The 25,309-nt window shown below is 46.3% G+C and overlaps 1 protein-coding gene and 1 pseudogene across 2 annotated transcripts; one reads left to right on the top strand and one right to left on the bottom strand.

The window, feature by feature from the left end:
• Positions 1 to 9,483: 9,483 nt before the first annotated feature.
• Positions 9,484 to 19,929, bottom strand: LOC123162860 (aspartate--tRNA ligase 2, cytoplasmic-like; annotated as a pseudogene). The gene is made up of 10 exons (XR_006481515.1): positions 19,020 to 19,929; positions 18,808 to 18,918; positions 18,562 to 18,675; positions 12,347 to 12,637; positions 12,158 to 12,268; positions 12,027 to 12,080; positions 10,603 to 10,682; positions 10,404 to 10,519; positions 10,057 to 10,171; positions 9,484 to 9,914 (listed from the first exon to the last, which is right to left on the bottom strand). The product of XR_006481515.1 is annotated as an aspartate--tRNA ligase 2, cytoplasmic-like (transcript).
• Positions 19,922 to 22,029, top strand: LOC123162861 (uncharacterized; the record flags this gene model as incomplete). Its single annotated transcript, XM_044580618.1, is given in 2 exon segments — positions 19,922 to 20,552; positions 21,594 to 22,029. Coding segments are annotated over 2 exon segments (444 nt in total), but the record flags the coding sequence as incomplete, so codon positions are not given.
• Positions 22,030 to 25,309: the final 3,280 nt, after the last annotated feature.

Genomic DNA, 25,309 nt, shown 5'->3' with positions numbered 1-25,309 from the left:
GAAGACTCCTACCAAGGGGTTGGTGGCACAAGAAGAGTACAATGAGGATGAGGATGATGATGATGACGGTGAGACGATTGCCATGGCCTCTGTTGCCATCGCCACAACTCCTCGGGTGTCCCTCTTTGATTCACCCAACGAGAACATCACCGCCAAGTGCCTCATGGCCAAAGCCACCAACAAGGTAACCCCCAAAATCAAAACCACCATCACTACTAATCCCTCTTTGACAGATTGCATTGATGAAAGTGATGGGTCTAGTGAGGAAGAGAATGAATTTGATTCTTTTATGAGTAAGCTTAAGGGTAAATCCAAGAAGCACTTTGTTGCTCTCTTGGAACAACTTGGTGAAGTCAATGACATGATCGAGGCTCACGAAGAAACCATCTCTAAGATGGAGGGGCATAGTCGTGACTATGCCGATAAGATATTGGATCTCTCTAATGCGCTTGAGGAAGAGTGTGGTCATTGTTTGGCTCTTGAGGAGCCACACAACGAAGATCGTGCTAAATTAAAGAAAGATCTTGATCATGCTCTTGTTGTATCTCGTGTGCTCAATTCCGAGAAGGCCAAACTTGGGGTTGATCTTGCTAGACTCAAGGAGGAGTTTGACATACTTGACAAGGATCACAAGGCCTTGAAGGGTACTCATGCTAGCCTTAAAGAGCCTCATGATCAACTCCAAGTGAAGCTAACCAAGGAGAAAGCCACATTTCCTCATATGGTTTTAATTGATAATGCAAATGCTACTAACCTGTGTTGTGAGCATGTGCACCTTGTGGAGGAGAATGCAAAGTTGAAGGAGCAACTTGAGAAAGGCCTTGTGTCTTGCATACAAGGTGAGAAGAACCTCAACGACCTTTTGAGCAATCAAAAGGAAGTGGTGGCCAAGGAAGGAATTGGGTTTGCCCCCAGGTCCAAGAACAAGAAGAAGAATGACAAGGCCAAATGACCTCCTCCCCTCAAGCAAACTTTTGTTAACGAGGGAGAGGGTGCTTCTAAGGAGAAGAAAAACAATGTGAAGGGTGGTGGTGTCAAGAAGGGCAATGCCACTGTAACATCCCAATTTTCAATTCGGATGTTATACATTGATCATCATATGCATATCATATTTATTCTTGTATTTTGGTTGAGATCCTAGAAACCTTAAACAACTCAAGGACCCACGGAGAGAGTTGGAGGGTTCACAAAATTCATATTTGAATTATTTTCAAATTTGAAGAAAAGGATCAATTTGGTTTTATAATTTTTCTCTCCAAATATTTCCAATATTAAAAATAAACAAGGGAAGATAATATGACTTCTTCAAATTAATAGAAATATTGGAGAAAGAATTTTAAAATCAAATTATGATTTTTCTGGTATTTATTTGCTATTTTATTTGAATTAGAAAAATATGCATTTTTTCAAAATTGCATTTCTAGGCCAGAAAAATGTTCACTTTATTCTAAATATTTCATTTAGTTGGTGAACATTGCTTTTGGCATTTTTAGGAATTTTTTTATTAGGATTTTTCTGTTCGGGCGGAATTGTTAAAAAAAATTGTTCGCGGACCGCACTGGGCCAAAGGCCCAGCCGGCCCACAGCGCCGCCGCCCTCCCCGCGCCCGAGCTGGACTCCGCCGGAGTCCGGGAGCCGCACGCGGCGCCGCTGCCTTGGCCCCTCTGCCAAGTTGGGCTCCTCCCCCTTTAAATGCGCCCCCCTGAGGCCCCGTCCCGCCTCGCCGCCGCAGCCCCGCCACCACAGCGCCACCGCCGCCGCTCGCCGAAGCCGCCGCAGCCACCCACCGCCGCCCGCGCTGACGCCCCGCCGCCCTGTGCCGTCGCCCATGCCGCCGCATGCCGCCCCGCCTCGCCGGAATCTCGCCAGAGCCGCCAGAGTCGTCGTCGGTTTTTTTTTGGTTTAGGTATCAGAAACCGCCCGGTTTTTTTATAAACCCTAGATCTGTTTTTTAATAGATCGGTTCGGTTTTTCGTCGGTTTACTTATTTAACGGACGTTCGTTCGTTTTAACAATGTTCTTCGCCGGTTAGGTTCAGACAGCGAACGTTCGTTCGTTAGTCTATTCGTCTTATTTTATTTTCCAGGGATTTATCTGCGATTATTTTGATCACGATTTCTGCCCTGATTTTCAATCTAGTATAACTTTTTACTCGTTTATCCAAATTAGATGAAACCAGCGCCTAAATCTTCGCCTCGAAGCCCTCTTTCCAGTTAACCAACTTGAACATGATTTTGGTACTGTAAAATTTGACTTTAGTCCAGATTAGTAAAGGATCTTGTTTCATTCGTATCTTGAGTTTCGTTGCTCCGTTTGAGTTGAATCTTTTTGAAAATCGTAGCTAATCACATGTACTTTCTGTTAAGATTTAATTCACATGTTAATAATGCCGTTACGTTTTGACTCTTGTTAGTTTAAGCCGTTGCTTGTTTCGTGTTTGATTTGGATCTTTTCTCGAGTTTTCTCGTGTTTTGTTTGAGTGGTTGCTTATGTATGCTATTGTTTTGTCTATGCTAGATTATCCGGAGTGTGAAGCTTGTTACTACGAATCTCTAGAGTTTGCAGATTGTCAGCAAGGCAAGTTACACTTTGATCATACTCTTTTATACCCAATTTTTACTATGCATTAGTTCTGCTCCACAAATATTTGCATTGGTAGGATTGGGAACATGTGGTTTTGGTTGTAGTGTTTGAGGTAGGAACCTAATACCTTTTGATCACCCCGGGAATATACGTTATGCTTATTATTGCTTAGCCATGCTCGTAGACGGGGATTGGATCATGATTCACACATGGAAATTATGGATAACATTAAGGTGGCAACTTTAATACAAATCTAGGTGGATTGGTTGAGGCACCTGGAGTACCCAGTGTTGTCTGTTTTGGAAATCCTGGAGTACCCGTGTGATTATCCTATGCAATGTCACCCAGGCTCAAAGGGATCATTAGATTATTCATGCTAGAAACCTCCATGTGCAGCCACAAGCCATTATGGGCTCTAGCATAGTTGAGTAAGTTGCGCGAGCTCTTGAAGAGGTAGACTAGCATATGTAGAGGGTTGTAGGTGGTACTGTCTACCCGGCGTAGAGAGTTAATGCTTCAAAAAGGCTATGTCTCGATCATTCGATCATGGATGCGGTCGAGTCTTGTGGGGAAAAGTGTGCAAACCTCTACAGAGTGTATAAACTAATCATGGTTAGCCGTGTCCCCGGTTATGGAAATCTTGAGTATCTAGTACTTGAATCTATTGATGTGATCCCAACACGTTACTCTAATTAATGTTGATATTGGGTTAATGATGATACTTTTATTGGGATTTGAGTTGGAGGAACCTTCTCAAATAATGGGCAACATGGGAGTAGTTAAATAAATTTATTCCTTTGTTGTAGGGAAAAACTAGCTTTATGCAAAATCATGAAACTTACAACCTCCACTAGCCAAATATTGCATGTAGATATAGTCTTTGCATTATCATTATTTTACTGTGTCAGGACCCCGACTCAAAGCCACACCGATCCAGCATGTAACACCTCATATCACTTTGCGGCCTCACACACGGTATTCCCACGGGTGTCGCCTTACCTTGCCCGGGACCGTTTGTGCCTTTTGGCTCACGTATATGATAGTGTCGCTAGCATCCATATGACAAGGAGCTCAGGCTGACATGGCTAGTCGTGAACCTAAAGTGGCACTAACTTACAGGGACATGCATACATGACCCAGCAACGAACGTGTCGGTCATCAGTGAATGAATCCAGGCTGTAGCAACTGGGCTAGCAGGACTCCGGTAAACCGGACTGTAGCAGGCTAACAGGACTCCGGTAGACACCGCGTGACATTTCCCCGAAGGGACAGACACAGGAACGAAGAAGGACACATGCCGGCCAGCCTAAGTGTTCCGGAGCAGTAGCAAGCTACCAAGGCTCAGTGGAAGCACTAGGAGACATTTCCCGGTAAGAGAGGCTACCAAGGATAAACAACTAGATAGTCAGATCCTACACATACCAAGCATTTCAATAACATACACACAATATGCTCGATATGTGCAAATACAACATGCCATCACAACATGACTCTACAACTCAAGTATTTTATTCAATAGGCTCAGAGGAGCGAGATATTACAAACATGGGTCTCACGACCCAATATTCAGAGCATACAAGTCAAAGCACATGCGGAAGCTTAATATGTCTGAGTACAGACAAGCACAAATGAAAAAGGATGAGAAGTCTGACTAACTACCAGATCCTGCCGAGGACACAAGATCGTAGCTGAGGTAACAAGCTAAACGTCGAAGTTCACGCGGAACTACTAGTGAGACTGAAGTCTCTCTGCAAAACATAAAATAGGCAAACGTGTACAAATATACCCAGCAAGACTTACATCAAAACTAACTACATATGCATCATTAGCAACAAAGGGGATGGTGGGGTTTAACTGCAGCAAGCCAGCTTTGACTCAGTGGCTAACCTGGACTACGACTGCAAGTAACTCTTTTGAGGTGGCGCACACGAGTCCACATATTCACCAACCAATACACCACTATGGATCCGCTCTCATCTTCCTTTAAGAATGTCATCCATAACACTCACGCTTATCTTACGCATTTTAGAGTATCCACTTTATATCAAATGTCATGGGAGAAAATTTGTTTGCGCAGTTGAGATGACCATGTAAAAAATCGTGTCCCAATATATTGTGTTAATTTTATTTATTTTCTGTTTTTGGAAAACCGTGGAAAGAATAGAAAAGAAAGCCTTATATTTTGCCACCCCAGATCTATTTTTGTGTTTCGGTATTGCAGCGGCAACATACCATTGTACGTTTGCCAACCGGAACAAATGTGGAAATAATATGAAAAGGTAGGAGCAAACTTGATTTAGAAAATCCAGCACTTCATTTAGAGAAGGAAGGATTTAGTTTGCCACTGAAGATTTATTTTTCCTTTTTCGGAGTTGCAACAGTAACTGCAATTGTAGGCTAACAACTGAAAAATTAATGGAAAAGATTAGGACGAAGTTGGAGGAAACTTAATTTAGAAAAAAAGAAGATTAGATTTTGCAACAGCAGCGTGCAAATATATTTTTAGGAATAGGAATGGTAGCATTTTTCAGAACAATATGAATTTCAAATTTTAATTTGCATATGAAGCATGTAGGCATGTAAAATGGAAGTGGACCGAAGATGAGCGAAGGGCTGTATACACCTTGCTTTTAGAGAGAACGTCTCTCAGAGCGTTGAATGATGGAGTGAGAAAGGTCGTCTTGGCTTTGGCCCCTGTTTCTTTGCAGACTGTGCAACACATTTCGGAGAGAGTGAATTTATTCTTGCAGGCGAGGGAGATGGACACCGACCTCGTGGAGTTCTCGTAGAACTATATGGCGGACATTGAAAAGATGATGCTGCTCCTGTGGTTGAATGTTTGTCAGTAAGTAAATTAAGTAGTCGCATGCATGTTATTGGGTGAGATGGTCACACTGATACATATATGTTCAAGCTTATGGACACAAGATAGTGTTGTCAGTCTTGATTTTTTTTGCAGGATACATACATATGGAATACAAATGTTCAACTCCATTGAAATGAATCATCCTCTGATTTTGTTGGATTGTATTATCATCACTGGTTACATTTTTTTCAAAAAAGGGGGATTCCCTGGCCTCTGCATCAGAACGATGCATACGGCCACATTTATTAAATAGTAAATAAGGTTCAACAAGGTCTTAACGTCTGCAAACATAAGCAACAGCGAGCTCACACAGAGCCTCAACGGCAAAACAAAAAGCCCAAAAGCCACAACCGGCTGGCAAAATAAAAGATAGGTAAACTAATTGCCTATCCTATTACATGACCGCCATCCAAACTGGTTGAAGATATCCCGCGCGACCATCTCCCACCGGACAGATCCAGTAACCAAATGCTCCCTGGCCTCCGTCGGAGTGAGTAAGGACCACATACGGATCAGTGTAGTAGCCCGGAATAAAACCTGCAAAAAATGAATAGTTGTTGTTCTGTTAAAAGCCAAATCATTTCTGCAATTCCAAACTGCCATAACAACGCACATACTCCTACACGAATGTGTCTAGCTGTTTCGGACTCTATCCCAGCAAGCCACGCCCCAAATAACGTGTTGACCGAAGTCGGAGGAGTAATGTTAAAGGCAATTTGCACGGAGCGCCACATCCCTCGTGCCAACGGACAGTCAAAAAATAGATGCTTGATAGTCTCATCCCGATCCCAGAAACTACACCTAGTAGAACCTGTCCAGTTGCGCTTAACTAGATTGTCCTTTGTTAAAATTACTTGTTTATGCACAAACCACATAAACACTTTAATCTTCAAAGGGACCTTAACTTTCCAAACCTCTTTGGAACTAGGAATCACAGTAGAGTTAATGATATCGATATACATCGATTTAACTGTGAACTCCCCAGATCTAGTAACCTTCCAACATAACTGATCGGGCTGAGGAGTTAACTGAACCTCCATCAGTCTATGGACTAAGTGAAGCCATGCTTCCCATCGATCACCCACAAGCACCCTCCTGAACTGAATGTTGAGTGGAATAGACTGCATAACCGTGGCAACAAGAGCCTCACGACGCTGAACAATACGATATAGGGACGGATACTGGGTCGCCAATGGCGTGTCGCCAAGCCACGTATCCTCCCAGAAACGCGTATTATTACCAGTACCGACAATACACCTCGTTCTGTTAAAGAAAGCAGCTTTGATTCTCATAAGCCCCTTCCAGAACGGCGAATCCGTTGGTCTCAGAGTGACCTGGGATAGGGTCTTGGACTGCAGATATTTACTACGTAAAATCTGCGCCCATGTTGCCTCCGTCTCAGAAGACAACTTAAACAGCCACTTACTGAGAAGGCATCTATTCTTGACTTCAAGATTTTCAATACCAAGGCCCCCCTGGTTACATGAAGAACTGCAAGTGCATTTTCCTTATTTGCTATCACTTGAATATGCTTATGTTTTAGGTTCCAAATTCAATATTGCAATGTTTTTTTACAATCTGCAAAGTAACTTTTATCGCTTTATGCCATGATATATATTCCCAATTACCACAAAAATGCAATTATCTATTTTAGAAAACTCATTTATTGTCAGGTTTGATTCTTGTTCTATTTAGGGTTGACCTTGGAGTCGATTGTTTTTATTGATTTCATCCGTTCATCATCAATTATCAGATACTATACATTGACACCAGGAAGGAATTGCCATACAAGTTACTTGTAGATATTTTGATGATGATTATACATGGAAATTTTGTATGCGATGAAATTTGCGAGAGATGAGCAACAAAAATATACATGTACTGTCTATGTATTTCTTTCTTCATAAGATTTTATAATTTAATCTATTAGCAAGTGAATTATGTATTTGCATGGGATGCCCAGGGTAAGGGTTAGTTGGTGGATACATAAGTGAGGCAATGCTTGTGCATCAGTGAGGCTGCTTTTTCATATGTTCCTTACCCTTCTTTTATGCTTTCATTGTCCATATTTGTTCATCAAGAACATGGTAATTGCTAGGGTTGAAGATGGTAGAGGAAGAATGAAGGGAATGGGTTTGTGGACTTGACGACCATGCGACAGGTAGCGCTTTATCTTTGTCCATTTAATATTCGATTAATATACACCCCGATGCAACCACGCAATGTTTAGATAAATGGAGATTTTTTTCCCTCCCAACTAATACATGCTAATTAATCACAGGTAGGCGTCGGTGCGCCGGCCGAAATTTGGGTCGGTCGCACCAACAACGTTCAATCAAACATCACATAGCCACACGATTATGTCCCCTTTCTTCATCAGATGTGCTCTTCTTGCAGAAAGAAAGGAAAAGGCTTACATCGCGTCACCATGGACCGGCGACGCGCCCGAAGCACCGCACGGGCTGTCTCGCCGGTCGCTGTCCTCACCGCCGGTCGTTGTCGTCCCTGCAGGTCACCGTCACTATCGCCACCTCCTGCGTTTCTTGTCGGCCACGTGCATGCAGTAGCGTGCGGCCGCAGTTGCAGCTCCTCGTGGTGAAGGTCATAGCTCCGGAGCGACCAAAAATAGCTTGCCAGAGCCGCCATGTCGTAGCAAAAACGCTCACCGGTTGCAACTTCTGTAGTCGCGGTTGTAGGAGGAAGAAGCCGGTTGCAACTTCTGTAGTCGCGGTTGTAGGAAGTCACAAATGAAGAAGTCGCACCGACAGGATCTCCTGGTGGGGGTGCGTCTTGGTGTGCTGCGCGTAGGAACAGAGAAGAAGCGGCCAGAAAAATCTAGAGACGAAGAGATAAGGCGGGACGCTCGAAACGTTTCCCTTAATCACAACAGGTTTTATAGACTGTCTCGTCGGTATCGGTGAAGCTGCCCGGTACCTAGCCGATTTGCAGCTAGCTCTCGGCCGACCGGTCGGCTTGGCCGTGGCCGAGGCTGAATAATTTCTGATTTTTTTCTCCAAAAGCGTAATATTTCTGGAAATTCTATAAAACATGTACTCCCTCTGTAAACTAATATAAGAGCATTTAGATAACTAAAGTAGTGATCTAAACACTTTTATATTAGTTTACGGAGGGAGTATTATTTTAAAAAAAAGGCTCAATACACAAGGTACAACGCACAATAACATTGGTAGTATCATTATGTATCAACACAATGAGCGGCACTGCTGCAACCATCAGCGGAGGTTGTTTCGGTACCTGGCTAGCAGGTTGGTGAACATGGTGAAAGCGTTGGGCACAAGCACAGGTGCAGAACTGGAAGGGTTGTCATGTTGGTGCTCTGTAGGGGAGGATTTAACCAGCGTTTGCAGAACATTACTGATGACAGATAGCTGCTTGCTCAAGTCCCGAACCACTTTCTCAACCGTATCTACTGTTGCTGACATCTGCCCTTGTTTCGCTCCAATAACCTGAACTTCCTCTTGCAATTTGGACACCTTAGTCTGCATCTGGCTGTTCTCTTGTTGCAAAGCACCGAAATCATCGCGCATGGAGAGGACCTCTTGAAGATCCGCGTCATCGATTGTCTTAGTGCGCCCCATCTCCTGATCTAAGGCGAGAGGTAGGAATTTTACCACTGGATACACCAGCAACCCGAATCTCACCTCAGATCCTGCCGCCGCCGCGATCCACGCCTCCTTACACACGGATCGGAGCTGGAACGCAGGATTTTACCGATCGAGCGATCACCGCCGCCAGCACCTCCCGCTCCCGCTCGGATCCGCTCCCGCTCGGCCGATCTGTGTCCGAACAATCACCGCCGCCAGCACCTCCCGACTGCGCCCCGCCACCAATTTCACCAAATTCCTCTTTACCGTCACCGCATAAGAGAAGAGGGTGGGACAAGGGTGGGATTCATCCTATAGAAAATTTTTGCCGAAGAATCGAAAGCTCTGATTACCAATTTGTTAGGACCAGGAGAGTATTTTGGGGAATTCTCTGAGAGTTTGTATAAGAATTGGAACAGATCTCGTATGGAGAGAGAAGCGCTAGGGTTCCTGTATATTAGCCATGACGGCGATAGAGAGAATTCATCTGAAAAGCATATTCCATCCAGCCACAACCCGGCTAGTTATAGGGGAGGGTTTTAACCCGAACGGGAAAAACAGTAACTCTCTATTTACTACTGTTAACGCTCAACGGTCGAGATGAGTCTATCGCCTCAGATTGATCCCAGCCGTTGGATAACTGAATCATTACTAGTAGCTTACTGAACTACGACAGATATATATCAGGGCCTGACACACAAGCTCTCTGTCCCAGAAAACAGCAAAAGAAACTTTATGGCGTGAGCCTCTGTGGGTCACGAGGGAAAAAAGATGTCTTCCTGACATTGTTGAGGCCGCAGAAAAGCATCACCACTCTCTCCAGCCCCACACCGAAACCACCGTGAGGAGGGGCGCCATAACTGTAATTGTCAACATAGGTGGATTTGAGTACCAAGGTGAAGAAAATTATGCATTACTGTCATTCAAATGGAGTGTCGCAACAAGATATGTAGATACTGCAATAGTCAAAGACTGCCGTCATACGATGGGTGCAGACCAGACCTGAATGATTCAATGTATGATGATATAGTACTCGCATCAATTCCACACTCGATTGCACGTTTCCTCAGCAACTCAGGCGTGTGCACTCTTTGAGCTCCAGAAATAATTTCCTCGCCTGTCATATAAAAAAAATGGTTCATCAACAGATTTGCAACAACAAGCACTTCGGATATATATATATATATATATATATATATATATATATATATATATATATATATATCTTAAGGTCTTTATTGGCATATATGTGAATTGAGGTTTTTCCTCAGTACAACAATATGTCTTTTCTGTACCGACCATAAGAGTCTAGAACGATGTTAGCTACCAGTCTAGACTGAAATACCCACCTCGCATGAAGACATCAAAAGAGTTGCTGTAAGCAGGGTCATCATAGCAAGGCATGGTGTAGAAAGGGCGCACAGCCAAAGGATACCGATAGAGAATGAAAAATTCTGTCCCATACCTGTAAATATAACAGAAAAGTGAAAAGAGTTCCTGAAATTTGAAAAGTGATATAATTATACAAGTGAAGTAGGCTCCACATACTTCTCCTTAACAAGGAGACCAAGTTTTTTCTCAGCTTCGGTGTTGAGGTCACCCATAGGCTCAATTTCAGTTCCAGATTCCTGCCAAACAGTCAAGTCATCAAACTGCTAGCTGAGTTTCTGGATAACTTAATTTCTTCATTCTAGTTTTCCTAATATAACAAAGGTGCCAAGCAATGTTTAGATAGCTAGACACTGGAACTAATGGAACAGAAGAAGAAAAACGTCATGTTATAACGTAGTATGTTTATTTAACACACTTGTCCAAATAATCATCAACTTCAGAAGTCTTCTTGAGAATAAATCTGGATCATGAGTTTTAGAAAATCAATACCACCTCTGTCCCGAATTAGATGTCGCTGATTTGTCTAGATTCGCATGTATTTATCTATATATACCAATATAAAGACCCAAAGGGGCAGATCCAATTAATCTCGGCCATCAAACCATGTCAATCCAACAACCTAGACTGCTTCAATGTCGAGCGCTCAACACGTTTAGTGTGCAGTTAATTTCATGCCAAAAATAGTGCTAATCACATAATAACACGCAAATAATATCCTACTTAATATCCACATGCACTTAATATACTTCCAAATTAACGTGCATTGCACGTACACATTGACTAGTACTAAGTAATTCGGGACAGAGGAAGTGCTATTACTATTATCGCATAGCATCAGATTCAGCTCCTAACCACCAAACAATCTTGTTTCATTGCTAAATAATAAAAACCAGTAGATTTGCTCTAAACTCATACAGCAAGTTCCGCAACCAATATAATCCATTCATTTTCTGACAAAATACACATAAACATGATTTAACTAACCACTGGAAAAAGTCCAAGACTCCTACTGAATTTTGTCTGCACAGAACAGCCTAAAAATTCACCTTCCACACAATGGATCTGACTTGGAACAGTTAAAATTCTGAATGAAACAACGAATTTCCAGCAACCACAAGCTTTAGACCAAGACTGCAGAAAGTTTATCAATAACTTCTTCAAAAGCACATGCATCTATAATGTAATTCTTTTTTCAGCTAACCAAGAAACTAGTCTGTTGGCGATGCCAGAAAAGGATGGCAATTTCTCGCAGATCATGATTGTGTTATGTTAAAAATACAATTCAGTGGGTACAAAATCCAGCAACTTAAACAATATAATAATGGTCAAGCTGTAGGTGACAGTTGGTCGATAACATTTGCTCAAATATTTGTTGAAGAGCACATCAAATTGGTGGGAGAAAACATGCAAAACGTCACAATATCGATTTATGTGCAGACATATTTTAGGGCACTTTGTAATCTGATGACCTAACAGTACATTCACTCTTACGGTGAGAAAAATAATACCAAAAAAGCAAAAAAACATGTTGCATAAGAGCGAACATCACTGTGATTATGAAATAGCCACAAGAGTACTACCTTCAGCATTTGAATCCCTTCCTCGTACGTTAGCTTCAAGGTTTTCTCTAGGTACTGTATAAATAGCAGAAGTTGAAACAGTAGCTCGAGCAAAAGCATACAGATAAACACAATAATGAGTACTGTTTTACCTGCAGTGGTTCAAATGGATACTGCTTATTTACTGCCTCAAGTGTATGCTTACAATTTTCCTTCAAGTGTTTGAATATTTCTAGGAATAAGCCATCAACAATATCACAAACCTGTGTACAAGAGTCAGTACTTGGTAACCACTCACTTAAATAAATGACATAGAGATTTTCTTCCAAGATCTTTCTTACCTCAAAGTAGTGCTCCTTAATCTCCATTTCTGCATCCAACCCAATAAACTCGGACAGATGCCTGTGGGTGTTAGAATTCTCTGCTCAAAATATGGGACCAACCTCAAACACACGACCGAACCCACCACAGAGACTCATCTGCTTGTATAACTGAGGAGATTGAGCTAAACAAGCATCCTGGCCATAGTACTGTAGCTTGAATACGGCTGCACCACCTTCACTTGATCCAGAAATCAACCTGGGAGTGTGGATCCCAATAAAGCCCTTTGAGGACAAATATTGTCTGAATGCCTGCAAGTGTATCCAACGATGGTTACATGCATGGACCAATATGCTCCAGAAATCTTTTCCTAATCCTAATCCTATCCTAATAATATAATAATAATAATAATATAATAATAATATAATATAATAATAATAATAATAATAATAATAATAATAATAATAATTAATATAATAAAGCGGCTATTGCTTCTGCCGGCTCACCGTCGCAGCGCTTTGACAAAAAAAGAACTTGTGTTTTTCAGTAATTGAACCTGCAGTCCCTCTTTAAGTATATGTGAGAAAAAAAATTCACTTGTTACAAAAAAAACCTTCGTTTGTAATAATTCAACCCGAGATTCCTTCCTTCCCTCTGTTTCATCTTATCCACACACACTCCCGCTCCTTTCCAGCCGCGGCGGAGCAGGAGAAGTTGAGGGGCGTAGCAGGAGCGGGGAGGGCAGGTCGGAGAGGGAGGGCGGGAAGGAGAGCGGAGCAGGAGCAGGGAGGGCGGGCAGGCGCCGAGAGGAGCGGGTCGAGCGGGAAGCAGAGGCGGTGGCGCTTGAGAAAGGGGAGCAGCGCGAAGGCAAGCGGCAGGGACGCGTCGTTGGCGGGGAGGTCCCGGAGCAGAGCAGGCCACTCATGCGACGGCACGGCAGAGTAGTACGTGGCGAGGCGGCGCTCGAGGGCTGGCACGGAGAGCGGAGGGGACGGCGAGGCCTCGATGCCCCACATCTCCATACATAGATCCGCCCAGCTAAAGTTCGAGCGCTAAATCCAGGAAAATAGCCCCGCCTCGCTACAGCTCCCCATCTCGGCTACAGCTCCCCATCTCCTTATATCTTCTCAAGATGGTCCAGCTGGGCGCTGCCCCGACAGCCAAGCGTGTGTGTTCCACGAAAGTCGGCTCCTCCACCCAGGCCCTCCTCTGCAAGGCCGGTGAGGACACCCTTTGTCCGACTTAATCTTGACAATCATCCGCAGGTATACACAAAAATGTTCTTCCCTGCCGCCTCTTGGTTTAGTTCACATGTCTTGAATTACTTTGATCCTTTTGGTAACATCAAACTGGGTTGCATAGAAGTTACTGCTAACTGGGTTTGACCTTTGTGAGGAATCCACAGCGGCACTTCAGAACTCCCAGGCTGTTTTCATCAGCAAGCTTACAGCTGACCACATGATGGAACTCGATAATACAACACTGTATCCAATGGATACCTGTCGAAGCGATGTGGTCATCAGCGTATATGGTCTCAATATCCTGGTAGAGTATTTTCCATTAAACGATGCTACTGTCACATGATGCATATCATGGTTTTGTTGCGTGGTAATTTGACCTACACAACACTTGTTGCTATTATCCTTTCCAGGATGCAGAATGATTCTTCAATTTGGGTGCCAACTATGCTAGCTTTATATTCCTGAATGCAGGAACTTATTTTTTTTCTTGTTAGTATTCAATGATATTGGACAGGGCATCTGAATGAACTATTCTTTCTGATTCCTGGAGTTACATGTGTGATTGCTTAGACTCTTCTAATACTGTCATAGTGTGGTTGGTTGCTTGGCTGAAATAGTTTCTTACGGGCCTCGTTCTGAACCTGTTCCCACTTATATAGAATATATTTTCCACTGGTTTCATCAAACAAAAAAGTCATAAACATTAAATATTTGAAGTTTTGTCTTGTCCATACTTTCTAAAATCTGAAACTGTACTGAAATCATCATAGAAATTCCACAAGTAAGAATATTAAAGGCATCCGTGTCATTTATCCCTACTAGACGATGAATGCTATTGTTATTTTTTTTCTCAAAGATGCCTGATTTTCATTAAGACGAAAGCTCAATAGACCAAAATTCTATGTCATTTCTTCTTTCTTAAGGAAAACTGACTGGAGGCAGCAATCGCAGATGTTCAGCCTATTTTCAGTTGACAATATACTGAATAATTTGGCAGTGAACAAGTAGAGAAAACGCTCTTAAGAAGCGATAGTTTTGAACCTGAAAATATCTTAGGCATCAAGACCACCAGGTTTGAGATGTTCACAGAAACATGTCAGTTTCAGGCAACTATAATTCAGAATTGTTTGCCACACTGTGATGTTTCAGGCATTCAGAAACATTGCCCATGATGTTAATATGTTGACTAGGGACCTTTTGTAGCTACTTTAATGAAAATTGTAGTACCACAGTGTCCTGCTGCATATATTAAATTGCAAAGTGAAAGTAAAAAAAAATAATTAGGATTTGGTTGTCTATCCGATCCATCAGTAAGCAAGCAGGGACCTTGTTGTCAAGGAACAGAGTTCAAAAACCATCAATCTCAGAAACACTCTAACCATGTATTTGATTCTGTTGAAGACCCAATATATGATAAGGTGCTATTTTCATTTGCTAGGCAACCATTTTGTATGTCGGAAAGCAATGGTTTCTATATAGAGAAATAGTTCATCTATATGTTTCTGCTGCCTATATATTATTGATGTGTTTCCCTCACCTGCTATTTGAATGACATAATCCTTCAGATCTTTCACAAGTTGTGTTAAAGCTAACAAGACTCCCCCTTCCTGTAAATACAACTTTGAACGAAGGAAAGCAAGACAGGGCCGCCTTTATATCTTGGATAACTCCATAGCAGGGAGCAAAAGTGGGCACATCCGAGTTTAGATGTTCAGTCACCGTTTTGCAATCCATCTCAAACTCCACGGGTCCTCTTAAAATTTTTGCCAGAGCATGCAGCCGAACTAGGGCTGCCCGGGCTTCAGCTTCCTCCACACTGTCGGAAACTGGTAACTAACAGTATGTCGACAGATACACTTAGCCTCTGTAATCCGTAATCCCCGGCTAGAGCTCCCACCCATCCCGGCCACTGATCTGCTAAAAACTCGCGTCAGTGTTCAACTAGGTTGTGCCCTGTTCCGACGGAGTCCACTGTATGGGTGGCAGTGAAACAGGTATTTGCGTGGTAAACCACAGGGTCAGTTGTTCCTTTCCCTTCTCTGAACTCATCTTTTCCGTCGCATCGCCTTCCTCGTACTTCTGCAGGAGGCTTTTCCTTCACGGACTACTACAACGCACGAGCATTTTCACGAAGAGAACATAGGGATTTCAAGTTTTTTATAGCCTGCACTAGAGGCTGTAGAGTTAAGTTTTTGTACATTTTGCGAATCGTTTTGTTCCAGATTCTATAGTGTATAGTCTAACTATATAAGGTTATTTACTATGTGCAAATTTGCTTTTTCCATTGCTGATCATGTCCTTCTCTCTGTGCACTTACAACCTTCTGTTAAGAGCTTAGTGATCTAATGATTTTTCAGAAGGGGCGCTGCATGTTCCTAGATGCATAGCTTTTCTTATATAGATTTTCATTACACTAGGATTTTTTTTAGGGATAACAATGGGATTTGAGATAGTTTTTTTTTGTAGAACTAAGTTATGGATTTTGTGTTCCCAGGTCTATAATATGTGTGCTCTACCAGTTCCCTGCAAGCGCTTTTGGCCATGACCTCAAATTCTGCAGCTAGGCAGTGAATGTGTTGGTCCTTCTCACCGCCGACCGATGATGGTGCCCAAGAGAAGTCTGGGAAGGAGAAAAGGATGCTGCTGTCTTGGTGGTCGGAACGACTTGCCGTGGAACAGTCACGCACTGGATGCCATCGACGGCTAGCAATGGACGAGCACCTCACCGCCTCCGCAAAATATGGACATACGGGATTCTGCTACTAACATTGAAGAGTGTGTTGTTGCGGTGCTGTGACATCAATGTTTTTAAGACGGTAAGGCGAGGCAAGGCGCTGGGGGCCGCCTCACTGCCTAAGCGCCAAGGCATAAGGCAAGGCGACACCTTAGAGAGTTTAAGAAGTAGAATTGAGCAGAATTTGGTAGGCAACTGCAAGAGAGGTGCTGGTTGCTTGCTGCTGCCTGCTGTCCTGGAGAGGAGGGGGAGGAGGATCTACTGGAGAGGAGGGGGAGGAGCAGCCAGAGAGGAGGGGGAGAAGTTGCTAGAGAGGAGGGGGAGAAGCTCAGATCCAGCCGCCAGAGGTGGGAGTGGGCGAAAACTGAAACTGGTTAGGGCTCTCTCTCCCCCTGCTAGTAACAGTTGGCGCCCAGACTCTGTTTCCCACCTTTCTCTTCACGCCCAGAGCACTGTTTCCCGCCTGAACCCCCTGCCCTGTCTAAGGCATCTTCATTTGCCTAAGGCAGGAAGAATGGCGCCTAGGCGGACGCCTTAGGCATGCAAGTAAGGCAAGGCGCCCTGACGCTCAGGCGTCGCCTAAGCGACGCCTTAGGTACGCCTTAGAAACAATGTGTGACATATAACACTCTATGGAAGAAACCCCCGGTTTGATTTACAGGTGATGCTAGGGATTCATCTGGGATCTACTTTTGACAGATCAATCTGGTTTCTTGGCTGCTGGGTAGCTTCATGTGATGCTACAGTGCACTACGAAGAGTTACAAAGGTACACAGATATGATGGAGCCATCGAAGTTGGACTGTTGGACATGAAATTACAGTACAATTTCCATCCAACTTGCTAATTCAACTTTACTTATATTATAAACTATTTAATAATAATTCTAAACAGCATAATAATCTAGACAATATTTTCCAAAGGATGTTTTTTTACATCTTCCTATATCATTTTGATGTGAGATGGGTTGTAAATACAGGTCTCTAAATAATTTTATCATAGTTGTTAACTTGTTATTTAACATCCGCAAGCCATATTTGACAATGGTGAGATGGGGGATAAGCGGTGTGTTGAAATTAAGGACATGGACCCGTGGAGAGGGTCCTTGAGCCATGGGTAAGGGTGTGCGCTATTTACATTTATTTTAAAGATACAAGTGATGTCTGATCTCGTCAGAGAGTGGAGATGTACAGCCCACTGCTTATGTGATGATTATGTCATGGATAAGATACCAATGTCTATGCCATCGCAAATATGCCGGTTATGTCGTCGTGTTCTATTTTTTTCCCGTTGCAACGCACGGGCATTTGTACTACTACATACTAATAAAATTTAGCTGCATGAGATGCCACATGAATGTGACCAACATAAGCATAGTTTTGGTAGAACAATATTACATACTGCATGTTAAAATCCCAGTTTGTTCAAGGTGCAATCAGACAAACACTGAAGCTCGATGTTGAAGTGTCTTTTGCCTGATAGATGGAGATACTCCGGATATTTGCATAACAATAACTAAGAACATGGTGCTAGCCATCAAGGATTTTGAGTCGCCGAGTCAAGCCAAGTCGCCATGGCTGCGGCTAGCGACTTGCTGGCTTCAGTAAGCGACTTGGCTTGATTAGTCACCCCAAGTCGCCATGGCAGTAAAAGGGGCAGTACAAGCAGCAAACAGAGCTCTAGCAGAGTACAAGCAGCAAACAGCGCACTCCCGCACGTGATTATCTCCTTTGCATAGCCCATTGATACCATATATGAGCGAAGTTGGTTTGTCATATATCGCAGCCAGGCCCGGCACGGCCCAGCTAACTGCTCCCAGCCTCACCCGCCTCGCTAAACCTAGCACCCCATCACGTGAATCCACCTAGCGCCGCCAGCCCGTAGGCGCACTCCCGCACGCAGCCTCACTCAAGCCTCTCCCCTTGAACCCCCTCCTTGCTCTGCGCCGCCGGCAAGGAGCGGCGGCAGTTTCTAGGCCACGGCAGCGAGCACGATTGCTTCTCTCCTTTTCCCTCTCTTCCTCTCGGAAATCTGGCAGACCAAGCCAGGAGACCGGCGACTACTAGCCGCCAACTAATCGCAGCAAGTCGGCGAATCAGCTCTGTGAGTCAAGTCACGTGCACGAGCGAGCAAAGCAACGATTTACCGACTATACAGCGACTCCAAAACCTTGCTAGCCATAACACAGTATGCTACTTAGTACAGCAGAATACCCTATGGCATGAATGATAACAAAGAGTAGAAACAAGGACAATACTCACATTTTCAACTTCGAATTTGATACGGAAGACAGATTGACTTGTGGGTGTCCGCAGATCGATAACTCGATAGTTCAACCGTGACTCCTGGTGAACACGCGCCAGCTTCTCTCCTGTCTGCAAGAGTAATAAATCTCTTAAACCAACCACGACAGGATAATAAGAATCATAGACGGGAAACATGAACTGCTGGGAAACAACAGTTGAGTGATTCCTGCAAGGAGAAGGGAAACAAAGGAAAGGACATACCCGCTCAGCCAGGTCAAATTCTGCTTCACTACGGGCTGCATCCTCGAGGTTGATTGGAAGTGTAGGGATTGCCCTGCTAATGCAGTAGACCTTCCTGACCTGAATCTCCACCTGCCAGTCAAACGAGCACAAAAACAATTCATTAGCCCAAACAAACCAATCCATGTTGAATTCGGCTGACAAGAAACAGCCTTTGGGCCCAGATGGCTGACCTGCTGCGTTGTAGCCTTGAGGGGGTCCTTGGGTAGGGAGACGACGCCCTCGACGTCAACGATGCTCTCCTTGCTGAGGGAGGTGGCAAAGCGCACCATCTGCGTGCTGACGCCGGTGTCGGCGCTAGCGACGAGCACACACTGCACGGTGGTCATGCTCTGGCGAAGCACGACGAAAGCGATCTTCTTGCAGACCGGGCGGAACTTCTCCGCATATCCGCGGATCAGGACGGAGCGGCCCACGGCGGCCTCATCGAGGTCGCCGATGTCCGTCCAGGACCGGCCGGAGATGACCTTGGACTGGATCTCCTCGAGTGGAACGTCACCGTAGTTGACCGCAAAGGGGTCGTCTTCTTCTTCCGCCTGAGACTTTTCGGCCTTCCCTGCGTTTTCTGCCTTCGCTGCCTTTGCGGCCTTCCGGGCCTCCTTGTTAAGCTGCTTCTTGCTGATCGTAGCGGCGGAGAGATCTGCCTCGAGAGCCTCTGTGGAGGCGGGTAGAGGCTCAGAAGACATCGCAGCGGTGGCGGTGGCGGCGGCGGCGGCGGCGATGAGGGGAAGGAGGTATTAGGGTTAGCTCAGGATGCAGCCGGTAGCCCGTCTCCGCCGCTTAATAAAGGCCAGCGCTGGGCGTCGCCTCCTGCGCCGTTAGATTAAATCGCTCTGAGCTATCTGATTGACTCCTGTCGTGACTCGTCTCCGTCAGCGTCTCCCCCTAGAAACGGAATCTGTACTCCGAGCACTTGGCACCTCCCAACACCCGTGTATCACTGGTTCTAATCTATCTATCGACAAAAAATCACTCAAATAAAAAAAACATATCAACGCTCCTCCTCTCCCAAACGAGGTCCTGATCCGCTCCTTCTCGTCTCCGGAGGATACGCAACCGCAGCCGCCGACGCCGATCCTCTTGTCCCGGACGAGATCCCAGACCGGTAATCCTCGGATCGAGACGCAGTCGCAGACACCGTCACCGACCCGGGAAGACGACGCCGGCGACCGCCGCCGCTGTCGCGGATCACCAGGACGCAGCAGCCGCCAGCGCCTCGGATACGTAGCGGATCACCGGGACGACGACGCTGCCGGCGTGTCGGCTAACCACACGCCGTAGACGTTGAGGAGGGCGAGAGCTCCTGCGCTCCCGGGGATGCAGCTGCTTACCACGCCCGACCCATGGCACGGTGGTGCTGGTGACGAAGGACATGCTGGCCCGGGTGATTTGCATACGTCCCTCATCGACGGTCATCTACAGTGCATGTTTGGTTTTCGGTTTCTCTGACAAGGAATGACATATTTGCTCGTACCTTGTCCTCATCCTCGGCGGCGGCGGCGCTGGAGCGAAACGGTACCCGCCCGCCGTGGCCACAGCGTTCCACTAGGTATACCACGTCCGGTGGCTACACGACTACTACACGGACCTGTTCCGCGAGCACATGACGTTCCGGCTGCTCTCACTGGGACGAGGGGTTGATTTACACGTCCGACCCGGCGGGGCTCGAACACATCCTCAAGATTATCTTCGCCAACTATGGCAAGGTGCGCGATACATCATCCTCAAGAGTACAAGTAGTAAGATGTCAGTTAAATTAGGAGCTCTTAATTCAGCTATATATGTGTTAACTAATCTAGACCAAGGTAGTAGCAACTTCATCATGCCTCTGAGTTAGATTAGTCAGACTGACCTCTTTCCACCGTGGTACAATTTTTCGTTTCCTCTTGGTGATACGTTGGACGCCGGAGAAATGAATATGAAGTGTAGTAGCTACCATTAGATTGTTCTACTAGATGAGGGAGAAATAAACTTCGACCTTGGAGAAATTTGTGTAACCATTGGCTCCAGTACGTGTTTCAGTTTCAGTTTCCTACTCGCACTAGGTGTTCTGTTTGCCAAACTCAACTGATTTTGTGATTGGTTCATTTCCTTCTAGGAAAAATCACCTGATTGAAACTCGCCATCTGCTATAGCCAATATTTGGAGCCTGCAGTTTTTTTTGAAGGGAAATAGAAATCATCTCTAAGGGTGAAGCTATTTGTCAGAAAAAACATTGTCTTATGAACTTTGGACTCTAGAGCTTTATGATTTATCAAGTATCGTTATACATACTTCTGGAGTTGCGACAACATCCCAACTATAACAGTACAACTATATTTGTTATAAGCACTCTTATGCATGATATTTTTTAACATTCAACACTGATAAATTTACTTTAGAGACAACATCAACTAATCTAACATGAATGGATATTTTCTGATAAGTTCGCTTTTTGGTATTTTGTTTAATGATAAAAATGTATCGCCTTGTTGCAGACTAATAGATTGAAACATAAATGTCATAACTTTCCATGATATCTTAGTTTTTGTGGCCCATGTCATTTCTTAGATGTGCTGGTCGCACAAAATGTTGATCGTTGTATCATTTATCTTGACCATTCAAGTTTCGTTTCATAAGTAGAATCCTTCATTTGACGTGAATTTACAAAATATGTTGTTGGTGCTGAGTCTTTAATACTAGCATATCAAATTAGCGTACTACAAACGGTAATGAAGTTCCTTTGTCTGCCTATCTCATGGTACCAGCCGAGGTGGACGTGGTCGTGTCAAACGTGGTCAAGCTAGCCACGGCGGCCAAGGCCATGTCCATCACATGATGCGCATGGCGAGGAAGGCCATGCCCAGAAAGTGCACAGATAAGGCGATGAAGGCCATGTTCAGGGTGAAACGACGTGCAAGGATAATGCCAACAATGCAACATAGGATCAAGGAGGTGATAGGCATGGTGCCGGTGACCGTACTTGTGGTCGAGGAGGACGTGGACGCAGTGCCAGCACCCAGCGGACGCTGTAGACGAGCCCTCAGACTGATCGGTTTTGGTAACGACGAGCGATGTTTCACCAAGTTTGGTTGCGGTCTTGGATTGACCGGTCATCATGGCAGCAATCATTTCCAGGGCAAAGTCGACAGGCAGCTCAACGTGATGCCCATGGCAGCAGCGGCAACATGGACAGGCAAAACAGTAAGTGCTTTCCTCCAAAAATTCAAATTGTCCCATGAGCATAATTAAGCGTGTTCTGTAGGAATATTTGGATTACCGAAAAAGGCTTTCGCCCCGCTTTATAAATAAAGCACCAATCAACAAGCATCCAGTACAAACACACGCCACGCCACCGCAACACACGCACACACCCAGGGCAGGATACAAAGGCGCTGAGCGCAGCAACACCACTCCTAGCACTACCACACAGAGATGAAGCTACATATGACGAACCATGCACTCCAAGGCGGCGTCTTCAAGAAGGGAACGACACCGGCGCGCCGCCATCGCCCGATCCAAGGATCAGAGTTTCCCCTGGAGCCACATGACGGGCAATGATAGCCGTGACGACGCCTTCAAGAAGGGAACGATCTTCGCCGCCGCCGGTCCGTCCGAAGATAGAACATGTTTTCACCTCGGCCAACACTCACCGCCACCGAACGCCACACCCCGGCAACCACACCGCCCACTGTTGGAAATATGCTCTAGAGGCAATAATAAATTAGTTATTATTATATTTCCTTGTTCATGATAATCGTTTATTATCCATGCTATAATTGTATTGATAGGAAACTCAGATACATGTGTGGATACATAGACAACACCATATCCCTAGTAAGCCTCTAGTAGACTAGCTCGTTGATCAATAGATGGTTACGGTTTCCTGACCATGGACATTGGATGTCGTTGATAACGGGATCACATCATTAGGAGAATGATGTGATGGACAAGACCCAATCCTAAGCCTAGCACAAAGATCGTAGTTCGTATGCTAAAGCTTTTCTAATGTCAAGTATCTTTTTCTTAGACCATGAGATTGTGCAACTCCCGGATACCGTAGGAATGCTTTGGGTGTACCAAACGTCACAACGTAACTGGGTGGCTATAAAGGTGCACTACAGGTATCTCCGAAAGTGTCTGTTGGGTTGGCACGAATCGAGACTGGGATTTGTCACTCCGTGTAAACGGAGAGGTATCTCTGGGCCCACTCGGTAGGACATCATCATAATGTGCACAATGTGACCAAGGGGTTGATCACGGGATGATGTGTTATGGAACGAGTAAAGAGACTTGCCGGTAGCGAGATTGAACAAGGTATCGGGATACCGACGATCGAATCTCGGGCAAGTACAATACCGTTAGACAAAGGGAATTGTATACGGGATCGATTGAGTCCTTGACATCGTGGTTCATCCGATGAGATCATCGTGGAACATGTGGGAGCCAACATAGGTATCCAGATCCCGCTGTTGGTTATTGACCGGAGAACGTCTCGGTCATGTCTACATGTCTCCCGAACCCGTAGGGTCTACACACTTAAGGTTCGATGACGCTAGGGTTATAAAGGAAGTTTGTATGTGGTTACCGAATGTTGTTCGGAGTCCCGGATGAGATCCCGGACGTCACGAGGAGTTCCGTAATAGTCCGGAGGTAAAGATTTATATATGGGAAGTCCTGTTTTGGTCACCGGAAAAGTTTCGGGATTTATCGGTAACGTACCGGGACCACCGGGAGGGTCCCGGGGGTCCACCAAGTGGGGCCACTGGCCCCAGAGGGCTGCATGGGCCAAGTGTGGGAGGGGACCAGCCCCAGGTGGGCTGGTGCGCCCCCCCCACCAAGGCCCAAGGCGCCTAGGGTTTGGGGAGGGGGTGCTTCCACCTAACTTGGGGGGCAAGTTTCCCCCCTCTCCCCCCTTGGCCGCCACCCTTAGATGGGATTGGGGCTGCCGCACCCCTTGGGGTGGAAACCCTAGAGGGGGTGCACCCCCTCCCTCTCCCCTATATATAGTGGAGGTCTTGAGGGCTGCCAACACATGAGTTTTGACCTCTCCCTGGCGCAGCCCTACCTCTCTTACTCCTCCTCTCCCGCGGTGCTTGGCGAAGCCCTGCAGGACAGCCACGCTCCTCCATCACCACCACGATGTTGTGCTGCTGCTGGACGGAGTCTTCCTCAACCTCTCCCTCTCTCCTTGCTGGATCAAGGCATGGGAGACGTCACCGGGCTGTACGTGTGTTGAACGCGGAGGTGCCGTCCGTTCGGCACTAGGATCTTCGGTGATTTGGATCACGACGGGTACGACTCCTTCAACCCCGTTCTCTTGAACGCTTCCGCTTAGCGATCTACAAGGGTATGTAGATGCACTCTCCTTCCCCTCATTGCTGGTTTCTCCATAGATAGATCTTGGTGACACGTAGGAAAATTTTGAATTTCTGCTACGTTTTCCAACACCCACACGGCCATGGAGACCGGGCAACACCAAGGCACGGGCTTTGCCCATGAGCACCGCGCTACCACCACCAGGGCCGCCGCCCCAGCATCCAAGACCTCGACACCACCTCACTCGAGACCCGTCGCACCCCAACGAAAGAGACGAGCGGAAAGGTCCCACCTTTCGCTCTCCTGGGCGACCCCAGCGTCGAGACCCAATAGGTAGGCCAAAACTGGCATCCACCGACCCGTCCTACAGCCCCAAGCGCGAGACGAGCTCAGTCCTGCAACATCGAGAGGGGGACAAGGTCAGTCCTGCTACACCGTGCGCGAGACAAGCTCGGTCCTGCTGCATCGGGCACGGGACGAGCTCGGTCCTGCAGCACCGGGGCGCGAGACGAGCGGTGGACCACAGCTGGGAGAGGACCAGCCCATTGATGGGAGAAACGCCCAGGCGACGAGGAGGTGGGGTGAAGGCCAAAACGGCCGACCGCAGACGAGCCGACGCCGGAGAAGCCGGCCGCTGCCGCGAACAGATCCGTCGAGCTACCGTGGAGCCGCCACGACACCGGGAGACCATCACCGAGACCGTCCCATGCCGCCGCCCACGGCCGGAGCAGTGGCCACGCCCGGCCGCTGCCCAACCCGCACCGCCTGCCGGAAAACTCGCATCACATCCGGACGGCACGCCCCCACCTCCACCAGCACCAGCTCGCCTCCGACCCCGACCGAGAGGAGGAGGCCGAGCCATGGCCCGAAGAGAAAGGGTCACCGGGACCCGCCCGCTGCAGCCTGTGGTCGGAGATGTACCACCGCCGCCACCAGGCGAGTCGCCCCCGGAGCCCCGCCCACTGCCAGGCAACAGCAGCAAGCGACTCCTCAGCCTCGCTGGAGCAGCAGCCCGCCAAGGCAGAGCACCCACCGGCCCACGCTGCCGCAGCCCGAGCCGGCCGACAAGGGGATCTGGACCGACGCCCGCAACAGGAGCCAACCCGGCATCTCCGCCTCGCCAGCCGCCCATCCATCCGCGCAGCCGCCGCCGCTCCACCGGCAG

This window comes from Triticum aestivum, chromosome 7B (assembly GCF_018294505.1).
Source record: "Triticum aestivum cultivar Chinese Spring chromosome 7B, IWGSC CS RefSeq v2.1, whole genome shotgun sequence".
Lineage (NCBI taxonomy): Eukaryota > Viridiplantae > Streptophyta > Magnoliopsida > Poales > Poaceae > Triticum > Triticum aestivum.
Note: the sequence above shows the minus strand (reverse complement) of the source record. Positions and strands in the feature narration are given on the sequence as shown.